This window comes from Asterias rubens, chromosome 2, assembly GCF_902459465.1.
Source record: "Asterias rubens chromosome 2, eAstRub1.3, whole genome shotgun sequence".
Taxonomy (NCBI): Eukaryota; Metazoa; Echinodermata; class Asteroidea; order Forcipulatida; family Asteriidae; genus Asterias; species Asterias rubens.
In genome coordinates, this window is record NC_047063.1 from 17,942,160 (window position 1) to 17,965,687 (window position 23,528).

A 23,528-nucleotide genomic window follows, 5' to 3' on the forward strand; every position below is an offset into this window, starting at 1 on the left:
CATATCATTTGTGGCATTTTGTTGACACTGATACAATAGAATTGCAAGTGGTTTTGCCCCCCCCCTTTCTTGTTCAACTTCTCAAAGAATTAATAGTCACTCCTGTCCTCTATTCTGAAAGCCCCACCCTTTTTTATACCCCTCCCTTGTTGTTTTTCCTAATGTGAACAAACACTGACACTTGCCAGACATATTTAGATTGTTATTACAATTTGAATTGTGCCTCTCTCCCTTTTCATCCAAGATTTATCAATGATACAATCTTTGACCTGGAGAGACTTTTTCCCCCTATGATGGCCCTTCCCCACACCTTATAAAAACACCTCCAAAACATAACATTGCTTCTGAGCTTCCCTTCGGACTTTAAAGGGATAGATTGGGAAGCCCCTTGCCTTTTGAGAATTTTCATTTTCAAAACTACCACATAAAATCAAGAATGTTCCCCCTTTCATCATATCATAAGTTGATAAACAAATTGTACACATGCAATTGCCATACAAATGTAAGATTGTTATGCTTTCCCTCTATTGGGCTGTGTAGCCTACAAAGTCGGGCCTGCCATTCTCTGTGGCTGTAAAACGTTAGCAGGCCCAACACTTCACAGAGGCAATGAAGGTGATTGCCTCCATGCCTCCTGGCCATTGCCTTGGTGCCCTTGAAATGCTCCACTAGAAATTTACAATTTACTATGGGGTGCTTTCTACCAAGGAGAAAATGCTTTGATGCCCTTCTTGCCCTTTTAAAAACGAAGCATACGGGCCTGCGTATGAAGTGACAGGTTTACATGAACTAACCACTCATTCACCAGTTACACCAACAGAGATGACTTCAGGAAAGACATCAGCAAAAATCAAAGCTTGATCAGTTAAATATCATTTTCATCCGTGACTTTTAAGCTCATCATAACACCCCATTGCTGGAGGGCATCCTGGAGATAAATGTTGTGTCCATGTGAATACCTGCCGACATGGAAATGAAGTCACATTAAATTTGTGACCTGAATAGATCACGTTCATACTGAGGATGACGTAGATTGCTAAATATTGTGCATGCAAACTAGGTTATGATTTCCTTGCCAATACTCGTAATGGTTTTACCAGCTATTGAGGGGTTGTTGTGAAGGTCATGTTTATGTCAACAACCTATTTACTGTCTGTTGAGGAGCTCTGTGACTTTCAGTTCAGATACATTTCTGATTGATGATCTTACATTTTTATTTCTGTTAACCCTAGGAAATTAGTTAATTAACATAAAAGTGTTTTTTAAAAGGGTGTATTAAAGAAGAAGAGCTGCTGTGGTCAATAAATGTCCCTGAGTTGAAATTAAATTGAACAAAAGATTTGCTCTGCTCTGCCCTTTTTTGAGGGTCAGATATAGTACCTTGGCAATTGCACGGTTTCCTCATTTTCTAATTTTCAATTTATTTGGCTTGTGTCCCAGTTATCATTCATCAAAATGATTAGTACAAGACCGAACAACTTCTCAGAATTCAGAATATTGTTGTTAAAGCCATTACACACTTTCGGTAAAAAAAAAATAAAAATGCACAGATTTACAAATAATTTACAGGGTTTACAGAAGGTAATGGTGAAAGACTTCTCTTGAAATATTGTTCCATGAAATGCTTTACATTTTGAGAAAACATTAAAACAATATAAATTCTCGATAGCGAGAATTATGGATTTATTATAAACACATGTCATGACACGGCGAAACGTACGGAAACAAGGGTGGGTTTTCCCGTTATTTTCTCCCGACTCCGATGACCGATTGAGCCTAAATTTTCACAGGTTTGTTTTTTTATATATAAGTTGTGATACACGAAGTATGCGACTTGGGACAATACTGTTTACCGAAAGTGTATAATGGCTTTAAGTAATGTTGAGCATTTGTGATTTATTATTGTAATGTGTGTTTTGGATGAAAATGAAAGTTATTTGTCCCTTAGCTGGTACCAAACAGGTTCATAAATCACATTTATTTTGTTTACTTAATGATGTCTTTCTTGGCAAATATTCAAGACTTCATTATCGTCTTGTTTAACTTTTCAGTACGAATGTAGATCTTTGTGTTGCTGCTGTCACCTTTGTCTGTTTCCTGGTATGCAATAACAGTAATGACTGCATATTTACAAAAACAAATATGACCCTGACTATTTTGCTTTTCAGCCATAAGCCATGATCTAATTAACGGCTGTGGCTGTGGCTTGTGTGAAAATGCATTGCAGCATAGGATGCTTGTAACAACATCCTTAGCAACAGCCATAGCTGCATGTGCCAATTCAAACCCAGGGCACGGGGCACACTTATATTAAGCTGAAAATATTGCCTAAAGATTTCCTTCCAAGCACAAATTAACAGGATACCAGTCACAAGTGCAGGCTTGCATGGTATTACACTAGGCCATGGAGGTTGCTCCTGGTCTTGGCCTTGGTGCCCCTCCAAATGTTTCCCATGTTTCCTAAGATTTCTCGCAAAAAGATGATATTCCAGGCCTGTAAAAGTGGCTGTTAACCTTAATCAATTGCGTGCACAGTATTGTTGTGCTCAGCTAATCTTTGTACTTGAGCAGCTCCATGAAATTTGGCACTGGCCTTACATTGATTTCAGTTGCAGAATAATTAAAAAAGACAGCTGCACCTTGACAGGAAAAGAGTTTCAAAATATTTACCTGAAATCTCAGAGAGAAAGTAGAATGAACCCATTGAAGGTTTTGCCAAAGGGTAACACACCCTCTGATAAATAGACATGAGAAAACAAAAAATGATCATGTGTTGACATCTTAAATAATTAAGGATTGTTAATGACTTTTCATACTAAAGTGTATTGTTAAAAAGTAAATTAGCAATTAGCAGTGGGTGTTGTTTCTGGGATTTATCAAGAAAAGTGTTTTTCTGTTGCCAAGGCTTTCAGTTGTCTGCAATGGACGTCGGGAAGCGTTCACCTTCATTAACAGCTTACGGATTTCAAAGCAAGACTACTATATGAGTAGACTAACCGTGTTTGTATCAAATCAAAACTGCTATCGTTGATAAAAATCACCAATAATCTGATTTAGTATTAACAAAACAATATTTTGAAAGTGCGATCTCCCTTTCAACGGACTTCTACGTGTAGTTATATCTCGGTTTACATTGCCAGTTCTGATGCTTTGTTTGTGAAAGGGCAAGGGCTCCTAGTCATTTACTACTTGGGCATAGCCTTGCTCTATGGTATAGGGCACCTCTGAGGAAATGGTAAATTTCCATTGAAAGCAGTACCTTATCGTGTTCGAGTCAGCTATACTAGACATTATTAGTACGCCCTTGAGTCGAAGATTAACCAGGAAACGCTAATTACTGATGTTATCACGAAAATGGCTAAAGGAATGTCCTCTTTCCAGTTGTTGTGATTTACTGAAAAACGATAACTAATAGTTATGACAACACTTCATGCACGCCACATAGACAAGTATGGGGGACTGATTGGGTTACCTTGAGTTTTTCAATAACAGGGGGTTTGATTAGCAATAAGCGCCGCCCAGTTTTAATACGATCCGGAAATGAGGGGCACTTATGTCTGAATCTTATTGCAAAGCGAGGTGATGATGCAACGGGGCAGATGCTCGTCATGGAGGGTTTTTAAAAATTGGTAACCAGGGTAAGGATCCAGGGACGTAAAATGGAGAATATTTATCTATCCTCTTCGCAGATTTTATTGACCTTATGCATGTAATTAACCCCTATACACACTTATTTGTTTTTTAATTTCAACTTTGGTTCAACTGAACAGCTAGGGTGTATTTTAGTTGATGATTTTCCAGTTATCTGTGACAGCCATGCACTTTTAGTTGCCCAATTTTATAAAGTTAGCAGAAGATACTGCTCACAGCAAATTTCTTTGCTAAGCAAAGAATTAGCAGGGCACCAGTCACAGCACCATACACCTGGTGGAATTTCCGAAGAAAAAAAATCATTTAAAAAAATACTAATTTGACGGATGAAGCCCATGCCAGAACATAAGCCTAATAAATGGTTTTAAGCAATAGACATAGACCAAAATCGTGTGTTGATACGGAACCGTAGCAACATAATTAGCAAAATAAGCTGGGGGACCATTACCCATTGAGTTGTGCATTCATTCTGATCTTAATCTGCAAGGTTGTGGGCCAAGCTTTGCAAAAACAGGCTACCAGCTAAAATTCTTTAAAAATATATATTGTTTGTGACTTTGGAAATCTGTTTCTTGTATGTAAATAAAAAATACAAGCAGTTTTCAGTTTTGATAGAAGTTGTTCCCATTGTCACTTTTTACTAAAAATACTGGATGGATGGATTTAACTGATCCAAGTTTAACCCAGGGCATTCCATTTTCTCCTATACCTTACTCCATAATGACTTTACTTCACCAGAAAGGGATGGTAGAATGAGCCAAGTATGCGTGGAAAGTTTGGAAAAGGCTCAACTTATTAGCCTACTATTTAAAAAAAAAAAACCTGTACTTTTCAAGGAGGGGTTTTTGCCTTGATAAACGGTGAAGGTCATGGGCAAATATTTACCGCAAAGTTTATTTTGATCATCTTTGGTTTGTGGTTTTTCTGTAGTAAGTGTTTCTTCCTGTTTGGTTGGGCTTCTTAAAATCTGATATCTTATTGGATCTACTGAAGAAGCATGCAATAGAAGCATGGCTCTTGCGTATCAAAACTTTTGACCAATCAGGGTGAGGATATACAGGCTCTTATGTCAGTGGATAGTGACCACAGACTGTTGAGTGCTGAAGGGCAAGATGAATAAGGCTGAAATGTCAATTGTTCACTGGACGTCATTTCAGCGAGCAACTCTTTTGATGCAACAATAGATGGGCCCAATTTCATAAAGCTGTGAAGCAGAAAATACTGCTTGACAAGTTCTTTGCTTAGCAAAAATTGAGTGGGACACCAGACACAACAATGTAAACTTAATGTATTTTTAGCTGGTAACCTGTTTCTGTTAAGCATATTTTTTTGTGCTTAGCAAGTTTTTGTGCTACGAGCTTTATGAAACTGGGCCCATGCATGCAGACAGACCATTGCTATCATTGATATGACAAATCATTTGCTTGCTGAAATGGCACCCATATTCATATTTCACATTCAAACAAAAGATATATCTCCAGGTACCCATCTTGCACCTTCGGGCACTCTTTTTGCTATGCCAAGTTGCAGTGATCAATTAAATAAACATGTAGGGAACACCTTTTTGCCTGAGGAAGCAAACTGCATCAACATGTATCTCTGCCAGAACTTGCCAATCACTCAAAACTCAAGTTTACCAAGCCCAAATTTCTCCAGCACTCTTCATTTAAGTTAAGTTGTTTTTACAAAAGTCTCAATGTACAGGTTACTGTGCCAAAAGTGTCAGAGTCTGATAACTTCAACTTTGAGGATAAATAAACCAGAATATGCAAACTCATCTGATGTATACTGCTGCATATAGTGTAACACTAGATAACCTATACTTTTTCTAAAATAACCCAGATGTCAGACAAACTTTCCACCTAATTTCCCCAAACTGAATCGGTATTTAACATCTCTTGAATCGGTATTATTTCGAGCAAAATGATTTCAAGTGAAATTTTCTATCTTTTTATACCATGTTGGTTGTGTTCAAATTTGTGGCATTCATATTGCTCTTTACCAATGTTGAGGACAACCTTTGAAAACAGTTATGGTAGATGAATCCACATACAAATTAGAGACCCAGTATGATGCAATTTAGTGTAATATGCCACCAGTAGATGCAGCACCAAACGCATTAAGTGACTACGCAGTGCCCAGCTTGATCTCTCTTACCAATACCAGTAAAATAATTCTGGAAGGCCTATAGCAGTGGATTTGTACGCATGAATAAAAGCCAGGGTGCCAATGTTTTCAGCAGAAGGTAATTTACACCATTTGGGTGACGTCTTTGTGTACTTGCTAGAATACATTGAAGTCAAATTTTCAGGTCAAGATAGGTTCTTGAACTATGTATAGTTAAATGCATACAGTATCTAAATTGAAAATTGCAATTGAAAATTGTAATAAAAAATAGAAAATTCCTGTGTTTATTTTGTTTTTGTGTAAATATTATGCATCCACCGTTCACATACCACAGTCTCAAATCATAAAGAAAAAAAGCCTTGACATTGTTTCTCATGGATTTTTTTCATAGATAGAAGCAAAAAAATCATTTGTGGAATGTGAATGTCACAATGAAACAGGCAAGAAAATAATAATCTTGCTGAGTGATGTCACCTTTAGGCCACATAAAAAAAAAATGTTGATCGTCCTTTTTTTTGCGGATGGGGAGGGAGGGAGTTTTTTTTAAATAGTTTTGTTGACATGCCAAATATGAAATAAAGAATAAAGAAATCATCACAATCACTATAAAACAGAGGGTTTGTGTGTTTTTGATGTTTTCAATATATAGTTTTGTCAAACAAAATTTAATTTTCTGTAAACTTTTTCAAACAACTAAGCACAGTGTTGCCCATGTAACTATTTGAAGAATTGTTCTTGCTTTGCCATCATGAATAAAAACCTTCTTCAAACATCTTTTCAAATCTGTGCATTTTGAAAAAAATATCATTGAAAAGGTTGTTTTTTATGATTAAAAAAGAAAAACAGAAAAATAGGGTCGGGGGTTTTTGAACGGTCGGGCAGGGACAGTCAACAATTTTTTTTTTTATATGGCCTTACATTGGGTCAGGACTTGAGCTATTGAGGATAGTTTAGGACTACCTGTTGTTCGTTTTAGACTGCAAGATCCCAGATCCGGATGGTTATAACTGGTTTCTTGAGACAGAGGAGAGGGGTGTTTGTAATAATAATAACCGTATTTATAACGCGCCTTTTGCCAAAGGATACAAAGCGCCAGGTATTATTACTGCAAGGAGTGGGCGAATTTTGAGATATAAGACCTAATCCTAAAGCACCATGTAATGGTTTACAAGGTGCTATGGCGCAATATGCTGCCAATCCAGCCAGGAACACCGGGGCGAACCCCTTCTCTTTTCGATAAGTGCACTGGGTTCTTTTACATGCATTTACACAACACATGGGACCAACGACTTTACGTCCCAACCGAAGGACGAAGCAATGGTTATGTGTCTTGCTTAAGGACACAAGTGTCACGGCTGGGGATTCGAACCCACACTCTGCTGATCAGAAACACCAGAGTTTGAATTCGGTGCTCTTAACCGCTCGGCCACGACACTCCCAGAGGGTAGGGTGTAGATTAAGGGGAAGGTGTAGACATTGAGAATGGCTTAATGTCATAAGATTTAATGTACAAATTTTAATGGTTTGGCTATGTTCATTTGGATGTGAATCGCATATCGTAACAGGCAACTGAATAATCTTGCTGAGTAATGTCCCCTTTTCATTGGATCAGGACTTTTTGGCTTGGGGTGAATTTACCAGCTATTAGGAATGATTTAGGCTCTACCTCTTGTTTGTTTTAGACTCTCTAGCCTGCTCTCATTGAAGCAAGATTCCAGGACCACTTTTATCCCCAGGTGTGCAAAGTTTGATGGTTTAACTGGTTTCTTGAGGGGGGGGGGGTTGACTGTTCATTGGCTGGACGGCGAATGGTTGTTGATGGAGTGGGTAGATGAGATGCTTTGGACCAGCATTGACAATGGTTTCATGTTGAGGCAGCTGTGTTGAGGTGTTGTTTGCTTTAGGCTCATGGTATGCTGTCATAAGAGTGTGATCTGTTGCTCATTCTCCAAGGTGTACAGTACAAAATACAAAATGTGAGGGTTTGGCTGTTTTCATGTGGGAGCTAAAGGGCTGCTGGTGGGGGTGGGGGGGGTAGACAAGGGCATTTTCTTTAGGCGATTGGAAGCCAATTTGACAACTGCTATTTCCTGTCAAGGTGTATCGGAACCAGTTTGCCAACTGACATTTCCTGTCATGGTGTATGGGGACCCTACATGTATATATGGTTCAACTTTTTAAGGCAGCTATTTGCTCAACTTTCCTTTTGCAAATTTGTGTTCTTTTTAAAAGGACAAAAGACTGAATTTTGGTTTGGATTCTCTTGTTCTACTTGATTGACTACTAATTGTTTGTCATTACTGAGGTTTAAAATACCAACTGAGAAAAATCATCTGCGGTTGGGGTGTCACTTCCTATGGCAATCTCCTTTTATTTGGTGCAACTTCATATGAATTGGACAGAGTTCAATGATTACAAAATAGTACAGGTCGTGTAATATGTTCCACACCCTTGAGAGAACATATTACCCAATCACTTAGGGAACTTCATTGGCTACCAATTAGAGAAAGATTGCTCTTCTCGTTTTTAAATGCTTTAACAAAACTACACCTCATTATATTACCACTTTACTGTCACATTACACTCCTCCACAATTTCTTCGGTCCACACCAGACATCACTCGCTTGAATATTCCCCGAGCAAACAAAGTTCTAGGTCGGAAGGTTTTCAGTGTGGCTGGCCCTATGATTTGGAACAATCTCCCAATTAGGCTAATCTGCCATTAGGGAATTTAATACTCTATCTGCTTTTTGTAAAGTCCAATTAAGACTCACTTTTTCCAAGTTAATTTCTTTCTAGTGCGCTTTGATCTTGATGGAATAGCGCCTTATAAGCTTTAATTGTTATGTTATGCTATGTTCCTACTGGTCCCCTGGTATCTAAACCCCTGAGTCCTCATGAAAGTGGTGACAAAATAACATTATTAAAGCCATTATACACTTTCGGGACAGAAAAAAAAAAGTTCACAGATTTACAAATAACTTACTGGGTTTACAGAAGGTAATGGTGAAAGACTTCTCTTGAAATATTATTCCATGAAATGCTTTACTTTTTGAGAAAAAATTAAAACAGTTTTCAATTCTCGATATCGAGAATTACGGATTTATTTTAAACACATGTCATGACACGGGCGAAACAGGCGGAAACAGGGGTGGGTTTTCCCGTTATCTTCTCCCGACTCCATGACCAATTGAAACTAAATTTTCACAGGTTTTTTATTTTATATATAAGTTGTGATCCGAAGTGTGGGCCTTTGGACAATACTGTTTACCGAAAGTGTCCAATGGCTCGAAAGTCTTTTTGTCTTTTGAAACTGGTGTAAAGTGTAATTTTGCTTGATGTGCTCATTCAGAGTGAAGTTTTAAACATGACATAAATTTTAACGAAAAAATCACTCAAAAGTTTCAGACACAGTGGCATTTTACAACATATCAAGATGAGGATGTGTTTTTCCATTGTATAAAGGACTCTATCTGTTCGAAAATGAGGTCATTGCGAAACTAAATCTTGATCTTGGAGTTCCTCTTTAAGTTTCAAAGCTTGCTAAGCACTTGAAGCAGTTGGGGAACTGTTGGGGGGGGGGGATAAAGGTTACTAACACCATAATTGATATCGAAGTTGGCTACGCACTCTTATAATTTGAAGGGGAAGTACGTCATTCCACGCTCCAAGTAAGACCCTGGATCCAGTCACCCCCTTCCTGAAAACTTTCTTCAGAGACATAACTTTCAGGTGCCAGGTTTCTGGAATTTCACAGTGCTTTAGTGGAAACAGCAAATATCAATTAGGGTTTGACCAGTTGAACTTCGTGTTGATGTGAGTATAGTACACACTTCAGATTTGTTGTGGGGGATGGGGAGCGGGGATAGCAGGACTTACTTCTGCTTAGCTGCAAAGGAGAACTAAAGCTAAGCCTGGTAAGCCATGCACAGTGACAAACAATATGAACATTGTTGTACGTATAATGCTCAAGCTTAGCAAGATTTTTTGGCTTTGTAATTTTAATAAAACTGGTAGGCACAACAACTTTGCGAAGCGCAGAATCATATTGCAGATTGGGCTCTGCTTACTGTGAGAAAAACAAACGTTTATAAATGAAAAAGTCAGCTGTGGAACCTTTCCTAACATGGAGTACAGGTATTAACAGTGACCTCTACTCAACCTTTCATAGGACGACTGCCATAAATGACCCGTTTACTGCAGTGAGTGCCAACTAAAGGTTACTTGTCAAAAATGCACTTCTGTTTTGTCAAAACATTTCAATATTTCATTAGTTCCGTTTACCCCGTTTGAGGTGAAAAACTCATCAGTCTTTATTAAAGTTGTCATTTACGAGATGGTGTGTCAGCAAATATTATCGGGTTCACTGTTTGCACTCTAAGGTTTGCCTATGTTGCACTCTTTACCCAAAAGTAAACAGTTTACCACCAAAATCGTAGCCTTCCACAGCATCAATTTGAAGCAATTTCTCTACCTAAGGCAAAGTCAAGATGCCAGCTGTAGAGGTCAGTCTAGAGCCCTGGATCCTGTAGAGTAGACACTCTCCAGTAATAAAGCCTCTATTCTGATTACTTACCCCCTCCCTTGTGTCACCCCTCTGACAGTGTTGTTTTGTTGTATTAGACACAGAGTTAAAGGCAGGTGATGGATTCAAACGGAAGTCAAGTAATGTAGAGTTTGACATTGATTGTATCAAGACAGTATATGAATATCTTTGCATACCTGTCTGCAGTCACTTGTACAGATGAAACACTCATACAATCCTGCTCCTGAAGAGGCCCCAGCGCCCCCCCCCCCCCCCAACGCCAAATTAAACCCACCATTTATTGAAGGAAAACATCTTTGAAAGTAATGGGCCAGTGAAATTATGACTGAAAACCAGAGCAATCAAGGTTGAAGATGTGAAAGAGTTCCGGCCGGCAGGAAACATTTATGTGCCTTCAACTTGTTTGCTCCCAGCATGGATCATTCTGCCTGCGGCAAATTGACGTTCTGCTTCAAACATTGCAGACCTGGACCTACCCAGAGGCATGTTGCTTCGGTTGCCCTTGATCATACACCTCAGTGCCCCATCAAAACATTCCTCAGACTTTCAATGGCCTTTCCAACAGAAATGCTCTTTGCTGAATGAAAATGGCCTTGCCCCTTCAAGATGAAGTACCCTGCATTACAGGAAGATAAACAAACGCTAAACCTTCCCTTTAAAGTTGTATTGTGAGATTTGTCAGATGAGAGCTGAGTGGGACAGACCAGTATTAAGTACATTCCTGCGGTTAGTGTCTTGGTGGGATTGGAGTCCGATGTCTTGTGGTGAAGCAGATACATTGGTATTTTTTGCTTTTCAAAAAATGTCCGCGGGGTTTGATGTCTCTATAAGTGTCAGGATTGGTAGAGCTGGCAAGAATAGTCACAGGCAGATTGCATGTTTTGTGTGATCATGCAACCATATTGACCCCTTGCACGCGCGTCACACGCGGCGACTGATGCCACGCTCACCATGTAGGTTTACGTGTATTAACGCCGCGTGGCCTAAAATGCGCACTTCACTGCATAACGCACAGCATACTCTATGCTCAGAGTTATATATGAAAACGCACAGTGAAATTGCACACCAGTATAGCGCATTCAAGATTTTTCTGATGATGACGTCAGATGAAATAGGTCAATACTATGAAATAACAAACCTGTGAACATTTGGGCTTAATTTGCTGTGTGAGTCTGGAGAAAGTAGTGAAACACCATGCACAATTTTTTTGCTGCATCATATATGTTTTTATTTTGACATTTTACAAAAAAAACACTGAAATCAGCTGTTGTGTTTTGTAGATTTTCAGATACAGTTTTCTTGAACATAAATTCATTTCAGAGGGGCTGTTTTCACAGGAAAACTAGCACAACTCTGTTTTTGATGAAAAGTTTAACAGTAATGTTTGTAATTAACTGTCATTATTCCCATTGAAATACTAATAACCTCAACCCTAGAGTGCTTTCTTCACCACCCCCCCCCTTTATCCTTCAGTATTAGGGATAGATTATAACTTCCTGCTCCATCACGCTCATGGGAAACCAAAGTTATTTCAAGTCGTGTATGTGATCCGAGCCATTGACGTCAAGATGGTAAACTACCCATGGTGTTCTAGATACTGATTGGTAAATTCCCTGAAGGCTCCAGGTTGCTTTAAACCCCCCCCTCCCCCCTCCCCGGCAGAGGAATATTCCCCCTCAAATGCATCATCCATCACCTGTTTCATTCAGAAGCCTCGACGAGATCATACAACATACTTTGCTCCTTGAGTCTCGTTCCAAGAATTCAGGTGTATTGTAAGAATATGGCAGGGATAACTCTTCACAGGTTCTCATTGATCGTGTATGTTCTCTCTTTCAGAGCCATCAGCGTGGTGTGTACGCGGCGGACCGTCGATGCCGCATCACTCCGTTGCGGGAGTCACATGTTTGCGGGGGCTGGGATAATCACCTCCCCTAACTATCCTGGACAGTATCCTACCGATGCTATGTGTGCCTGGCTGATATCCTCGGAGGAAGGAAATCATGTTTCGTTGACGTTCAGTTCCTTCGAGGTGGAAGAGTCGTCAGGCTGCTAGTAAGTGTAACAATTATAAATCTTCTACTCTTCTATAAAAGTATGTGGAGTATGCGTACCACCCCAAAACAAAAGGGCATATTTAAAAGTGCTCTTTTCTTGTGCAATTGCTTTGTACACACATATCAAAGTATATGCATAGAGGCATTTTCAGTTTGTAGTGTGACAATTTATAAGTTTAAGTTGCAGCACACAGCGTTAAGTCAGCTATCGTAGCGAGCAAGTTTATTTTTTCGCGCAAACTAATTTTTGTTATGCACAACTTAAGGTTTTGCCAAAGTACTACGCAGGCAGCTTGCAGGAGTTTATGGCGTATACCAAGTACTATATTTTATTAATAGTAAATGGCATAACAAGAGCACTGATAATGGAAACAGAAACCACAGTTTTAATTGGCCAGAAGTGTCCCACCGAGAAACAATTGTCCCATTTTATTTCATCTCATTATAATTTCAAAATGATTAATCCCACTAAGTTTTTAACAACAAAGACTTAAATAGATGTAAACATTTAACTCGGGGGATAAAGAATAACTTTTCGGGTTGGTTTAAAAAATGGACAGGCATTCTTTTACTCAATGCTTTTCCTGAGTCATGAAACAAAAAAACATCCAGGCAAGCTTGAACAAGGGAATGTAAGCACCAAACTGGCCACAACCAATCTCTCTCATACAAACATTGGTTTAACGTAAATAGACGACAATATTTATTCTAGTCATTGTGAAATCAGCGGTAAGCTTTGTAGGATTCGAACCCACAACCTTGTGACTGCAATTTAGTCCTGCACTTGGTTGAGAAGTAGCAATGGCTTAAGTCATACCTCCACTAATCCAATCATCATTCTCTGTCTTTCTTTTTCAAGTTACGATTACGTTCAGGTATTTGATGGAGCTGATGATACGGCCACTCTGATTGGACGATTCTGCGGTGATGAAACTCCACGCACCATTACATCCACAGGTTCCAAACTCCTCATTAAGTTCATCAGTGATTCTTCCATTGCTAGACTGGGATTCCACGCAAACTTCAGCACAGGTGAAAGTCTTTTAATGATCAACCACTTTTAGCTATTATTATTATTATTATTCTTTTTTTCCCTTTTTTTTTTTGCACACATTTATTTTATTGCTGCCCTACATGTACACTTATACATTTTACAAAGTTTGTTAATTATATTCAAATTATGAGTAGTTTACAGTATTTACATAGTAACTTATGATCTGAAAACAAATGAAAGTTCACAATGATTAAGATAGTTATATATACATTATTAGGAAGCTTTAAGTAGGATACCAATTAGGTTAAGGTGAAGCAGAGGCTTTTGTGCCTTAACCTTTTGACAGACAAACAACAGAAAATACTATACAGAAGACAGAAGACAGAAAACACACGACAGTAGACTAGACAAACAGAATACACGACAGAGGCTAGAACATGATGGTGAGTTTGTTAACAATATAGTTCAAACCTACGAATAAGCATCATTAAAGGTATTCCTAGCCAATTTTAGCAGAAATCCATTTATTTCAACACCTGGCTCATTCCATTTGAAAAAATTAATGCTCAGTTGATTCAGCATTCACAGTCAAACAAAGTAATTCAGTTTCACCAGTTTAGCATTCACTGTAACAATAAGATCATTCAATTTCATTAGGCAGCGAGACTCATTCAATTTCATAAAAGCCAGAGCCGGTCAACCATTCAATTTCATCTAGTAGAAATTCAAATTAAGAAAGGTCGAAGTGCAGTCTTTACTGCTTATAAATAAAATAGAATGACTGTAACTAATCTGAATGAGATAAACTAATTAACAATTAACTTACACACAATTTGAAATTAGTATCCGGCAGATCACACAAATTCTTTTGAAAACAATGAAAGTGCCAAGTTTCATGAATATCATCGACACAAATTTACCTCCAAGATCTGCCTTCTCTGATAATTAAGACACCGGCATCCAACCAAACCTGTCATGTAATCAATCGTTCATTTTGGCACATCATGATTTGCAATCACGCACATTGGTGGTGAAAAAAAAATCTTCCGAAAAGGCTTACAAAATTAATACAAGTTAATTCATTTCTTGAATTTGAGCTACATGCAATTTATAATTAATAGTGGGCAGATTATTTAAGTTCGTTTGAAAACAATGAAATTGCCAAGTTTCATTAACACCATTGAAAAAAAAAAAATTACCTCCAAGATCTGCCTTCTCGAAATAAATAAGACACCGCCCTCGAACAAGCCTATCTGACCAAACCTGTCATGTAATCAATTGTTCATTTTGGCACATCATGATTTGCAATCACGCACATTGGTGGTGAAAAAAAAACTTCCGAAAAGGCTTACAAAATTAATACAAGTTAATTCATTTCTGGAAGGTTAGAATTTGAGGTACGCAATTTACAGCCGCAGTTGGCTTGTGGCCAATGGTAGAGTGGATATTTCCCATATGTATCTTAACCATACAAGGACAGATGACAATAGCTGGAGGAAAGCTGGCACAACAATCGCTGTTGGTTACTGAGGAAAGTAATTTGTTTGAGTAATTTTATGAGTTGTTTTGCAGATGTAGTAGGCTGAGAAATTGTACAAAGAATTTGTGTCAAAAATTTTAAGATCTGGACACATGTCAAAAAACATTTAGAGGTTCACATCAAGTTTATCTTGAGAGTATGTTGGTTGTCAGTATTAAGATACAAATATTGGATGACATTTGAGTACAATTCAGCAGAATCTGACGTTAAATATTGACCATTTCATTTCACTTGGTTAAGTGATTATGATCTGATATATTGAATGAATAAATGGCATCCTGTTTTTGGTTTATAAACCTCAGAAAATGATCCGTGTCATTTTATAATGTTTAAATAATTTCATGATTCATTTCAACAATAAATTACACAAAATTGCAATATTTTTCAACAGTATGGTATTAAATTAATAAAGACATAGCTGAAGATTTTAAAGATTGGTTGGCTTAAGCACGTTTGGCGCTCATGGCCATGGGGGTGTTGTCGCTTATAAGCTTCTGTGGACCCGAATAACGCGTAGATATGGTCTGATAAATTACCTACAAGTTTTTCCCCTGCATTTCTTTTCAACAGGTTGTTCCAGAAACTTTGACGAACCGTCAGGACAACTGACTTCCCCAAACTACCCTGGCTATTACCCGAGCAATCAAAACTGCATCTATAAGATCACTGTCGCCAACAACAAGTTGATACGACTGCAGTTTCTCGTCTTTGGAATTGAAGGAACTCCATTTTACTGTAGCTATGACAGCTTGGAAATATTTGATGGACCAGTGACAAGTAAGTATCAAGTAGGAATGCTCCCCACTTTTTATTTTTATTTTTTTATGCAAGTCGCCAAGCTGAGTATTTTATATTTTGAGGCGGTCAGATCAGGTAGATGGGTTGGTGGAGTTGACGCATAGTGGAATTTTAATTTCCTTTACTACCACTTTTAGGACTCTGCCGCCGATTTCACAAAACTCTTCCTAACTTAAGACTAATCTTATGACTTAGGACGAGTCCCAACCCCGCACTGTAGCATGCAGACCTTAAGATTAATCCTAAGTTAGGAAGAGTTGCTCGTCCTAACTCGAGATAAGTCGAGTCCTAACTCTTTGTGAAATCGACGGCTGGTTCGGGTCCCACCAGGGGCACTATGTGGATTTGGGTTTTCGGTCCCTATTGATTGTCTGGGTTTTCCCTGGATAATTCTCTGGATAACTGGGGGTTTCCTCCCACATTTAAAATAAACTTTCTTCCTTGTCTTCTTTCCGTTGGTTTATTGGCTATAATAGTATTTAAGTTTGCTTTACTCAGAATCCTTGGCTGCATTAGAAATATTTTTAAAATAAAGAGTGTAAAAAATATACAAAATGGTTTATAAAATAATACTATTTTGATTATGCTATGGACATTCATGTAAAGATAATATGAGTAAATTGCACATTGTCAGCAAATCATTCGCTCAGCTTGAACTTTTGTTGAACTGTTGTGAATGTTTCAACTGGTGCCACAAATTTGACATCACACATGGGGTATTTGTGACTCTTGTATACACTGGCATTTCACCCCTGACTCTTTAGGTGGTCTGGCCAGGAGTTGTGCTAAATCTATGAAGTTCCATTTTACAAAAAGTTTAGATTCTCGCTAGAACCACGGGATGAATCGCGTGGGATAAATCGCGTGGGTTTGTTCTAGTTACGGAGCTCTTCCTGACTGATCAATCGGGCGCGGATCTAGAAATTTTACGTACAAAAACACACACCCCAAAAAAGGGTAACTGGAGGGTTGCAACAGTTATGGGTACAACGCAAGTGAACAATAGTAATTTGTCAGGTCTGTAGCAGGATTCGGGCTATTATCGCATCTTGAAAAATAGATAGTAAAAAGAAATTCAAAATTGAAGAATACATAGTAACAAAAGAATTCAAAAACAAAAAGTTGTCAAGACTAGGAAGGGCTCCTGACCCTACTTGGATATATTTTTTGGGCCCTTTCAAAATACTTTGGTGGGGTTGACACAGAATGCCATTAGCTAGAAAATCATTAATTAATGGTGTGTTTTAATCGTCACAGATTCTAAGCTGATTGGACGATACTGCGGTAACGATCTCCCCGATCCCGTCATGACAACGAGTAACGTGATGTTGCTGAGATTCCTAAGCGACGAGTCCGTCAGTTTTCCTGGATTTCTCTTGGAGTATGAAGAAATTAGTAAGTGACATTGCAGAGGTGACATTCTAACCATGGTATGCATGATATGACCTCCTCCCAAAACTCTGTCCGGGTGGGAGGGGCTGAAAAGTGCTTAGACACTGGACATGCTTAGCAGTATTCTCACTTGGTGTCCGGGTGGGAGGGGCTGAAAAGTGCTTAGACACTGGACATGCTTAGCAGTATTCTCACTTGGTGTCCGGGTGGGAGGGGCTGAAAAGTGCTTAGACACTGGACATGCTTAGCAGTATTCTCACTTGGTGTCTGGATGGGAGGGGCTGAAAAGTGCTTAGACACTGGACATGCTTGGCAGTATTCTCACTTGGTGCATCCCAACATGTGCAAAAAAATAACAAATCTGTAAAAACTTGGGGCTCAATTGGTCATTGAAGTTGCAAAAAAAAAAATGAAAGAAAAAACAACCATGTTGCAAAAATTTGTATGCCTTCAGATTTCTAAGAAAGGCTTCATGCCTGAAGTCTTTCTCAGATTCAAATATTTTAGTGAGAAATAAACTCTGTATCAAAAAGTACGTCACTTCAGAGGGAGTCACTTCTCACAACATTCTATCCTATCAACAGCCCTCCGTTGTTCGTTACCAAGTAGGTTTATGTGAATATCTATCTTTAATAGTTTCCAATCATGTCCAGTACCTTTTATCATATTTATTAGGGCGTTTAAACTTCACAAACTAAACAATAAAATACTTTTTTAAAACTTATGTTAAAACAATAGTGGGATTGTCAATGGGCAAACTACAGCCAATCAGTTCCAGGCAACATCCAGGGGGAAAAAAAACTTTTCAATTTTCTTGGGAATAGTGAGACTTTGTCTTGTGCTACTGCATCTCGTTTTTTACGCACAGAAGTTATGGTTGCCTCCCAAGTTGCCTGACAAAAGTTGTCCTGGTATGTTCTTATTCTATCAAAGTACAAATTCTATATAAAGTTTCTTCAGGATTTGGTGAGAGGCAGAGTACATGCCAAAATCAAGTGGCTTTTTGAAATTCAGGCAAGAGGTGTGACATTGAAACAAATTTACAAAACTCAAGACTTTCTTCTTTTGTTGTTGTAATTAATCCTATCCCTGCTCTTAGGCAATTGATATATTTTCAGCACTTCATCACATTTTAACATATGTGGGTTATAAGTGTGGTCATAAAATTTGTTTTTGTAATTATTTGTGATTTTGTTTACTATATTCGCTGACATTGCATGGCTCTGCATGCCAGATTGGACTTTAAAAGGCAATTATGTTTTCTCCATAGGCTTTTTTGTGAGAGTTCATTCACTTTATAATTGTTACCAACAATTTGAACTAGACCGGCCTGCAATTGTCGAGGCCTTTAATTATAAAAAATGCCTGCAACTGCCTAGGCGAATAAATAAATAAGGGAATCAATGTGTGGTGAAGAGGTTTTCAACTAGTGGTTTAATCCCAACGAGGCCTGGTTCTTGATAATTTTACAGAGACGAAGTCAAAGTAAATTATCAAGAACCAGGTTGGAAACCACTAGTTGAAAACCGATTCAACACACTTTGATTCTCATTCATATACCTTTTCGGTCAAAAAACATCTTTCAACACAACACCCCTCCAGCTATGAAATGGTAAGGCCCTCCGCCGCCCTCGAGTAAACAAATCCTTATAAGGGAATGATGTGGGCGTCGCGTGTTTAGCGTGTAGCACAACTGTCCCGGCCGTTGCTCTCGACCAATAGGAATGAAGAAACTGTCTTATAATCACAGGTGCAAGCTCGCGTTTTTAGCTCACGTCATAGACAAAGGTTTTTACACACCCACGTGACGTGCTATCCGCCAATAGGAATAGCGAAACTTTCCAAGGTATTTATGAATATATATTACTTACAACTTTAACCAATGAGCAGGTTCTACCCTGTAAGGGGCAAACACCACCAAGCCAGTTTCAAACCTGCTACATTGGCTAAAGGAAATAGCAGTGAAGAAAACGGTCTTCGTTAAAGATATGAGAACCTTCTCTGACAAGAGCTGACAGTGTAGTGGACAAGCTTTTACTTTGCGCCCTTTTATGTCGATATGCCTCAGTGGTCTTCTGCACACCAAGAAAGCTTGATTTTTTCTTAAAAGGAATTCACTGGTGTGGATTTTGCAGTGGAGTCTCAGTGTTTTTGTTGATGAGTTGATTTTCAGCATGTAGCATGGTCATGTACTTAAGTGATGGGTTTGAAAATTATTTTGTTGGCTGCGCAAATACTATTCATCGGCAGCTTGTCATTCATCACAGTCATTACAAGAATAAACAACCAAATAAACCACCAAACAGTTGGTGTTTTTCTTAAGTTCTATAGAGTTTGTATTCATTCAGCTACCTTTTCATCTTCCTTGTTTGCTTCTTTGAGTTTGTGGCATTTCTGAAACTTAAAACTTAAAAAGAATCTTGGCAAAGGTACCCCTTATAAAGTCATCTGCTTAAAAAAAAACCAGTAAAATTACACACTACATAGATAAGTTCAAATATTTGGGACAGAGCCCAACTTATAAAATTTCTGAACCATAGACTTGATGCAAACAACGAGGAGTCTTCCTTCACAAAAAGAAAATTAAAAATAGCACCCATCAATTAAATTTTAAGTCATTTAAAGGTGGGACTTCCTGGTTGTGTAACAAGAGTGGCAATGTGTGAAGACATCATACTGAAGTAACATCCCTCTTTAGGACGATCCGTCAATTAAGACGGACTCTGTCAGTATGGGGGGATGAGTCAGAGCCACTGACATCCCTGATGATAACTTGGTTTTATTTAGTCTAGGAAGTCAACCTTGTCTGACTACTCATGTTTACTGGAAAGTACTGCTTTTAAAATGTTCTGCGAAGCAAAAATAAAGTAGGACACCAGCCACAGATGGCACACATGACATGATATTTTTGCAGGCAACCTAATTCTGATAAGCACATTGCTGATTGTGCTTAAGCAGTTCTATAAAATTGGGCCCTGATAATTGTACACAAAAAAAAACAGTTGATTGTATCTGAGCCCTCATTGATAACATAGTTCATACTAAGTTCTGTAAAAAATTACGTTTGAAGACCTCTAAAGTAAAAGTGCCTATTTTTATTGCATCAATCAACCTAAGCATTTATGTGAGCATCCTCAAACTCCATAACATTCTTGAAATGTTGCATACAATGCATATTTCCTGTAGTTATTTTCAGTAAATTTTAAATATTTTAATTGAAGGTTATGTATGACCGAGACAGGTTTGCCACTAATAAACTTATTCACGGTGCAAACTGGCCAGATATTTAGAAGAAAAAAAACACATTATAATTTAAAGGAAAGAAATACTATCCATTGGAGTATTAAGCTTTTAAATTACGATGAAATATATAAAGAATATCTAAGGTTGTAGCGAACTTTATCTGAGATAGGCTAAAGCCAATAAGTCTTTTTTTTTTCAATATAGTATAGTATAGGACATACTCCAACAATAAAGCAACATTGAAGTGCCTCACTAAATTTCAAATTCTTGTGAGGGTTTATAAACTGCGCTATCCCTCGCTATGTTTCCATAGAAACTTTAGGTAGCCATAGAGATAGGAGGAGAAGTGGGGACTCTTCTTCGTCGTCAGAGGAGGAGGAGGATGAGGATGATGGGGAGGAGGAGGATGATGATGATAATGATGATCGTAGAAGGATGGATTATGACTCCTACTCCCTGTGTACGTTGTGTCTTATCTTCATACGACGGATGCATGCTGTCTTGTTTTCGCTTTGTTTGTATGTGGTTTTTTTAGGGGTGGTTGTGTGTGTAAAATTACCAAGCCTAAAATCAATCAATCAGCTCTTTTGATGAATATGGTTTTGATAATTGATTACTTAAAACATTTGAATCAGAGAAACAGTTCATACATGAATCGCTTCTCAGATATTGGGGTTGGTGTCCTCTGTTTTTTTTTTTATTTTTTTAAAGTAGACACAACATTCAGCTTTTAAGCAACCTTTCACATAATTGTATGACTTTTATTGCACCTCTAAAAGTCAGCGTTGACCCTACCTTAAATGAGAAAGCAGCTATGTATGTAGGACCAAATGTTGTAACTCTGATGAGTAGAAAACATTGCCTGGATCATCTGCTAAGAAAAAAATAAGTCGGGAACCAGTTTGTAAACTTTTTATAATACTAGGTATTTTACAGATACATGTTTCTCCTCAGCAACATATTTCTGTTTTACTTTTATAATTAATTAAATTTGGCCCAGAAATTTAGTTGAGCACCCTGAGGATGTTTAATAATGTAGCAAATATTTTCCACATTCTATTTATAATATTTTTCCCCACAGATTTGTTTTCCTTCTTAATTCTTTGTATGAAAGCAGTAGGATAACTCAAGATTCCATTCTAATAACCCAATTTCCTCCCAGTCAAACCAATTCTAACGTCACATCAAATCAAGCAGAGAGATGCAACGGTAGCACAATCAAGTTGTTGACAGTTTCTCTTTTTTTCGCAGTAGAGGAGGCTCAGCATGATATCTTATTTTGGAGTTGTTTTAAAGAGCAGTTGTATCTTTCTTATTATTCTTGGTGGTTGAATATAAGCAGGTGTGTACAAGTATGATGCATTGGGTTGTACTGCAAGGCTACATAGATTTTTCTGTTTTCTCATCTTCTTGTTTTCCCAGTGGCCGTATTAGTCTGCAAACTTTTAGATGAATCTGTAAATATTTTACCTCAAAAGAAGACGTTATAAGAAAAAAAATTGCATTTCGTTTTCAGAAAAGAAATTTACAACTTAAACAAATTATGACTTTTCTGTATAGATTTAAGGAGGAACTTTATTTCACTTCAGAACCACTTAACAGAGATTTCCAGTAATTTACCGGACATTCATCGCCAGTACCAGGTTAATTTATCCCTAGTAGCTTGCAAACTTTTCATTTTATTTTGAAATTCATGTATACATTTTAAAATTATTGTAAACGCATTTTTCTTAAGCATTCTAGCTCAAAGATGAGTGCACTTATCTGGAACTATGGTCTCCACATGTGAACAAAAATAAATAATAAAAGCATCGTGCCAAAATTGTTTATTTCCAAAAATGTTGCCTGTTAGGCCTAATGACACAGGCTGTCAAAATGGGAAAATTGGATGCTTAAAGGTTTACAGACATTGTTCCCGGACAGCATTGTGGGGCCTCCCCCACTGAGCTTAGTTACATGATCCAAGTCTGTTTCTTCTCAGTTGAGATTAGGATTCTGTGTTTCCCCACCTTCCCTTTAAAAGTTTACTATTCTATCAGTCGTACTTGCTTCCAAGTCTGGACGACCCCAGTCCAGTGCAATCTATTTGCACTCTATCCTGTCTAATTCCAATGATTAAAAGGGAAGAAATAACCACCCATCGTAAAACATTTTTTGTCAAATAATGTTTTTGGCTCCATTTGCCTTTTTGGTTTGTAGCCTTCATAATGTATTGTACAATTTTTGAGACACACTTGAGCCTTAAATGGTAATTTTATTGCCTTTTTAATGTTTGTTTTGACTGCTTTAATTCAAATTTTTTTTTTAAAAGGCGGTAAATATTCTTAAAGCTAACCTTCTTCTAGAATTACAGTAAAATTACCAAATCACATTGGTTTTCTTCTGGTAGAGATTCTTTTCATATTTCAGAACTAAACATGTTGTTTTATATTTTCAATCAGCACAGGTAAAATGCAAGTTTTCCCTTAAATTCATGAGAAATATGTAGTGTTTTTAAAACAAATTGTCATCATACAACTTTTTACTTCATAAAAAAAAATAAAAACCAGCTTGTAACTTTATAATAGCTGGTTTTTCCCTATATTTTACAATTCAGTGTTATGGTTTTGTTTCTTATCAAAGAAATTGACAGCTTGACACTCATCAAGTGCAATATCTCACTGTCCCTTTAAGAAGTAAAACCTGCAAATGTGTTTCCTTCACTCGTCTCAACACTCGTCTCGGAAGTTTAACTTTAATCCGAAACCCGCAGGGATCCTTCGAGGTATCTTTTACGTCATGACAGTACCAAACAGAATGAACCCTACTGTGATAACGAATTGTCCAAAGCACTCCTGCCTTTCCTTAACAAGGTACTAGAGTTATGTTGTCGTGTTGGTTTGTTATATACTAAAAGGAGCATGACGAGTGGAATTCGGGTTTGCAAGTAAAGTCAAAACAAAACTTCTCGTCCGAAGCTAATGTGTTTTGAAACTGGACTGAGTCTATTGGTAAATTGGTTGTTTGTTGTTATTTTGTCTGCATTTTGTTGGTTTTTGTCGGGCAGTTTTATAAATAGCACCATAGCTGTCAATTCAATTTGTATTTGAATTCACTGGATGTCAACCGCAGATTGACATTTGATCTCAAATCTTTACAAAAATTTGAAATTGTTTTTACAGTAATCTCCCCAGTGCCACG

General features: G+C 37.8%; 1 protein-coding gene across 1 annotated transcript in view; it reads left to right on the top strand.

Annotated features, from left to right (window-relative positions):
* LOC117306873 (fibrillin-2-like) overlaps positions 1-23,528 on the top strand; it is a 66,588-nt gene that overhangs the window by 16,353 nt on the left and 26,707 nt on the right. The window contains exons 2-5 of the mRNA XM_033791434.1: positions 12,164-12,379; positions 13,241-13,413; positions 15,486-15,692; positions 16,971-17,108. Of these exons, the coding sequence (XP_033647325.1) occupies positions 12,164-12,379; positions 13,241-13,413; positions 15,486-15,692; positions 16,971-17,108 (734 nt within the window). The remainder of the gene's footprint in view (positions 1-12,163; positions 12,380-13,240; positions 13,414-15,485; positions 15,693-16,970; positions 17,109-23,528) is intronic.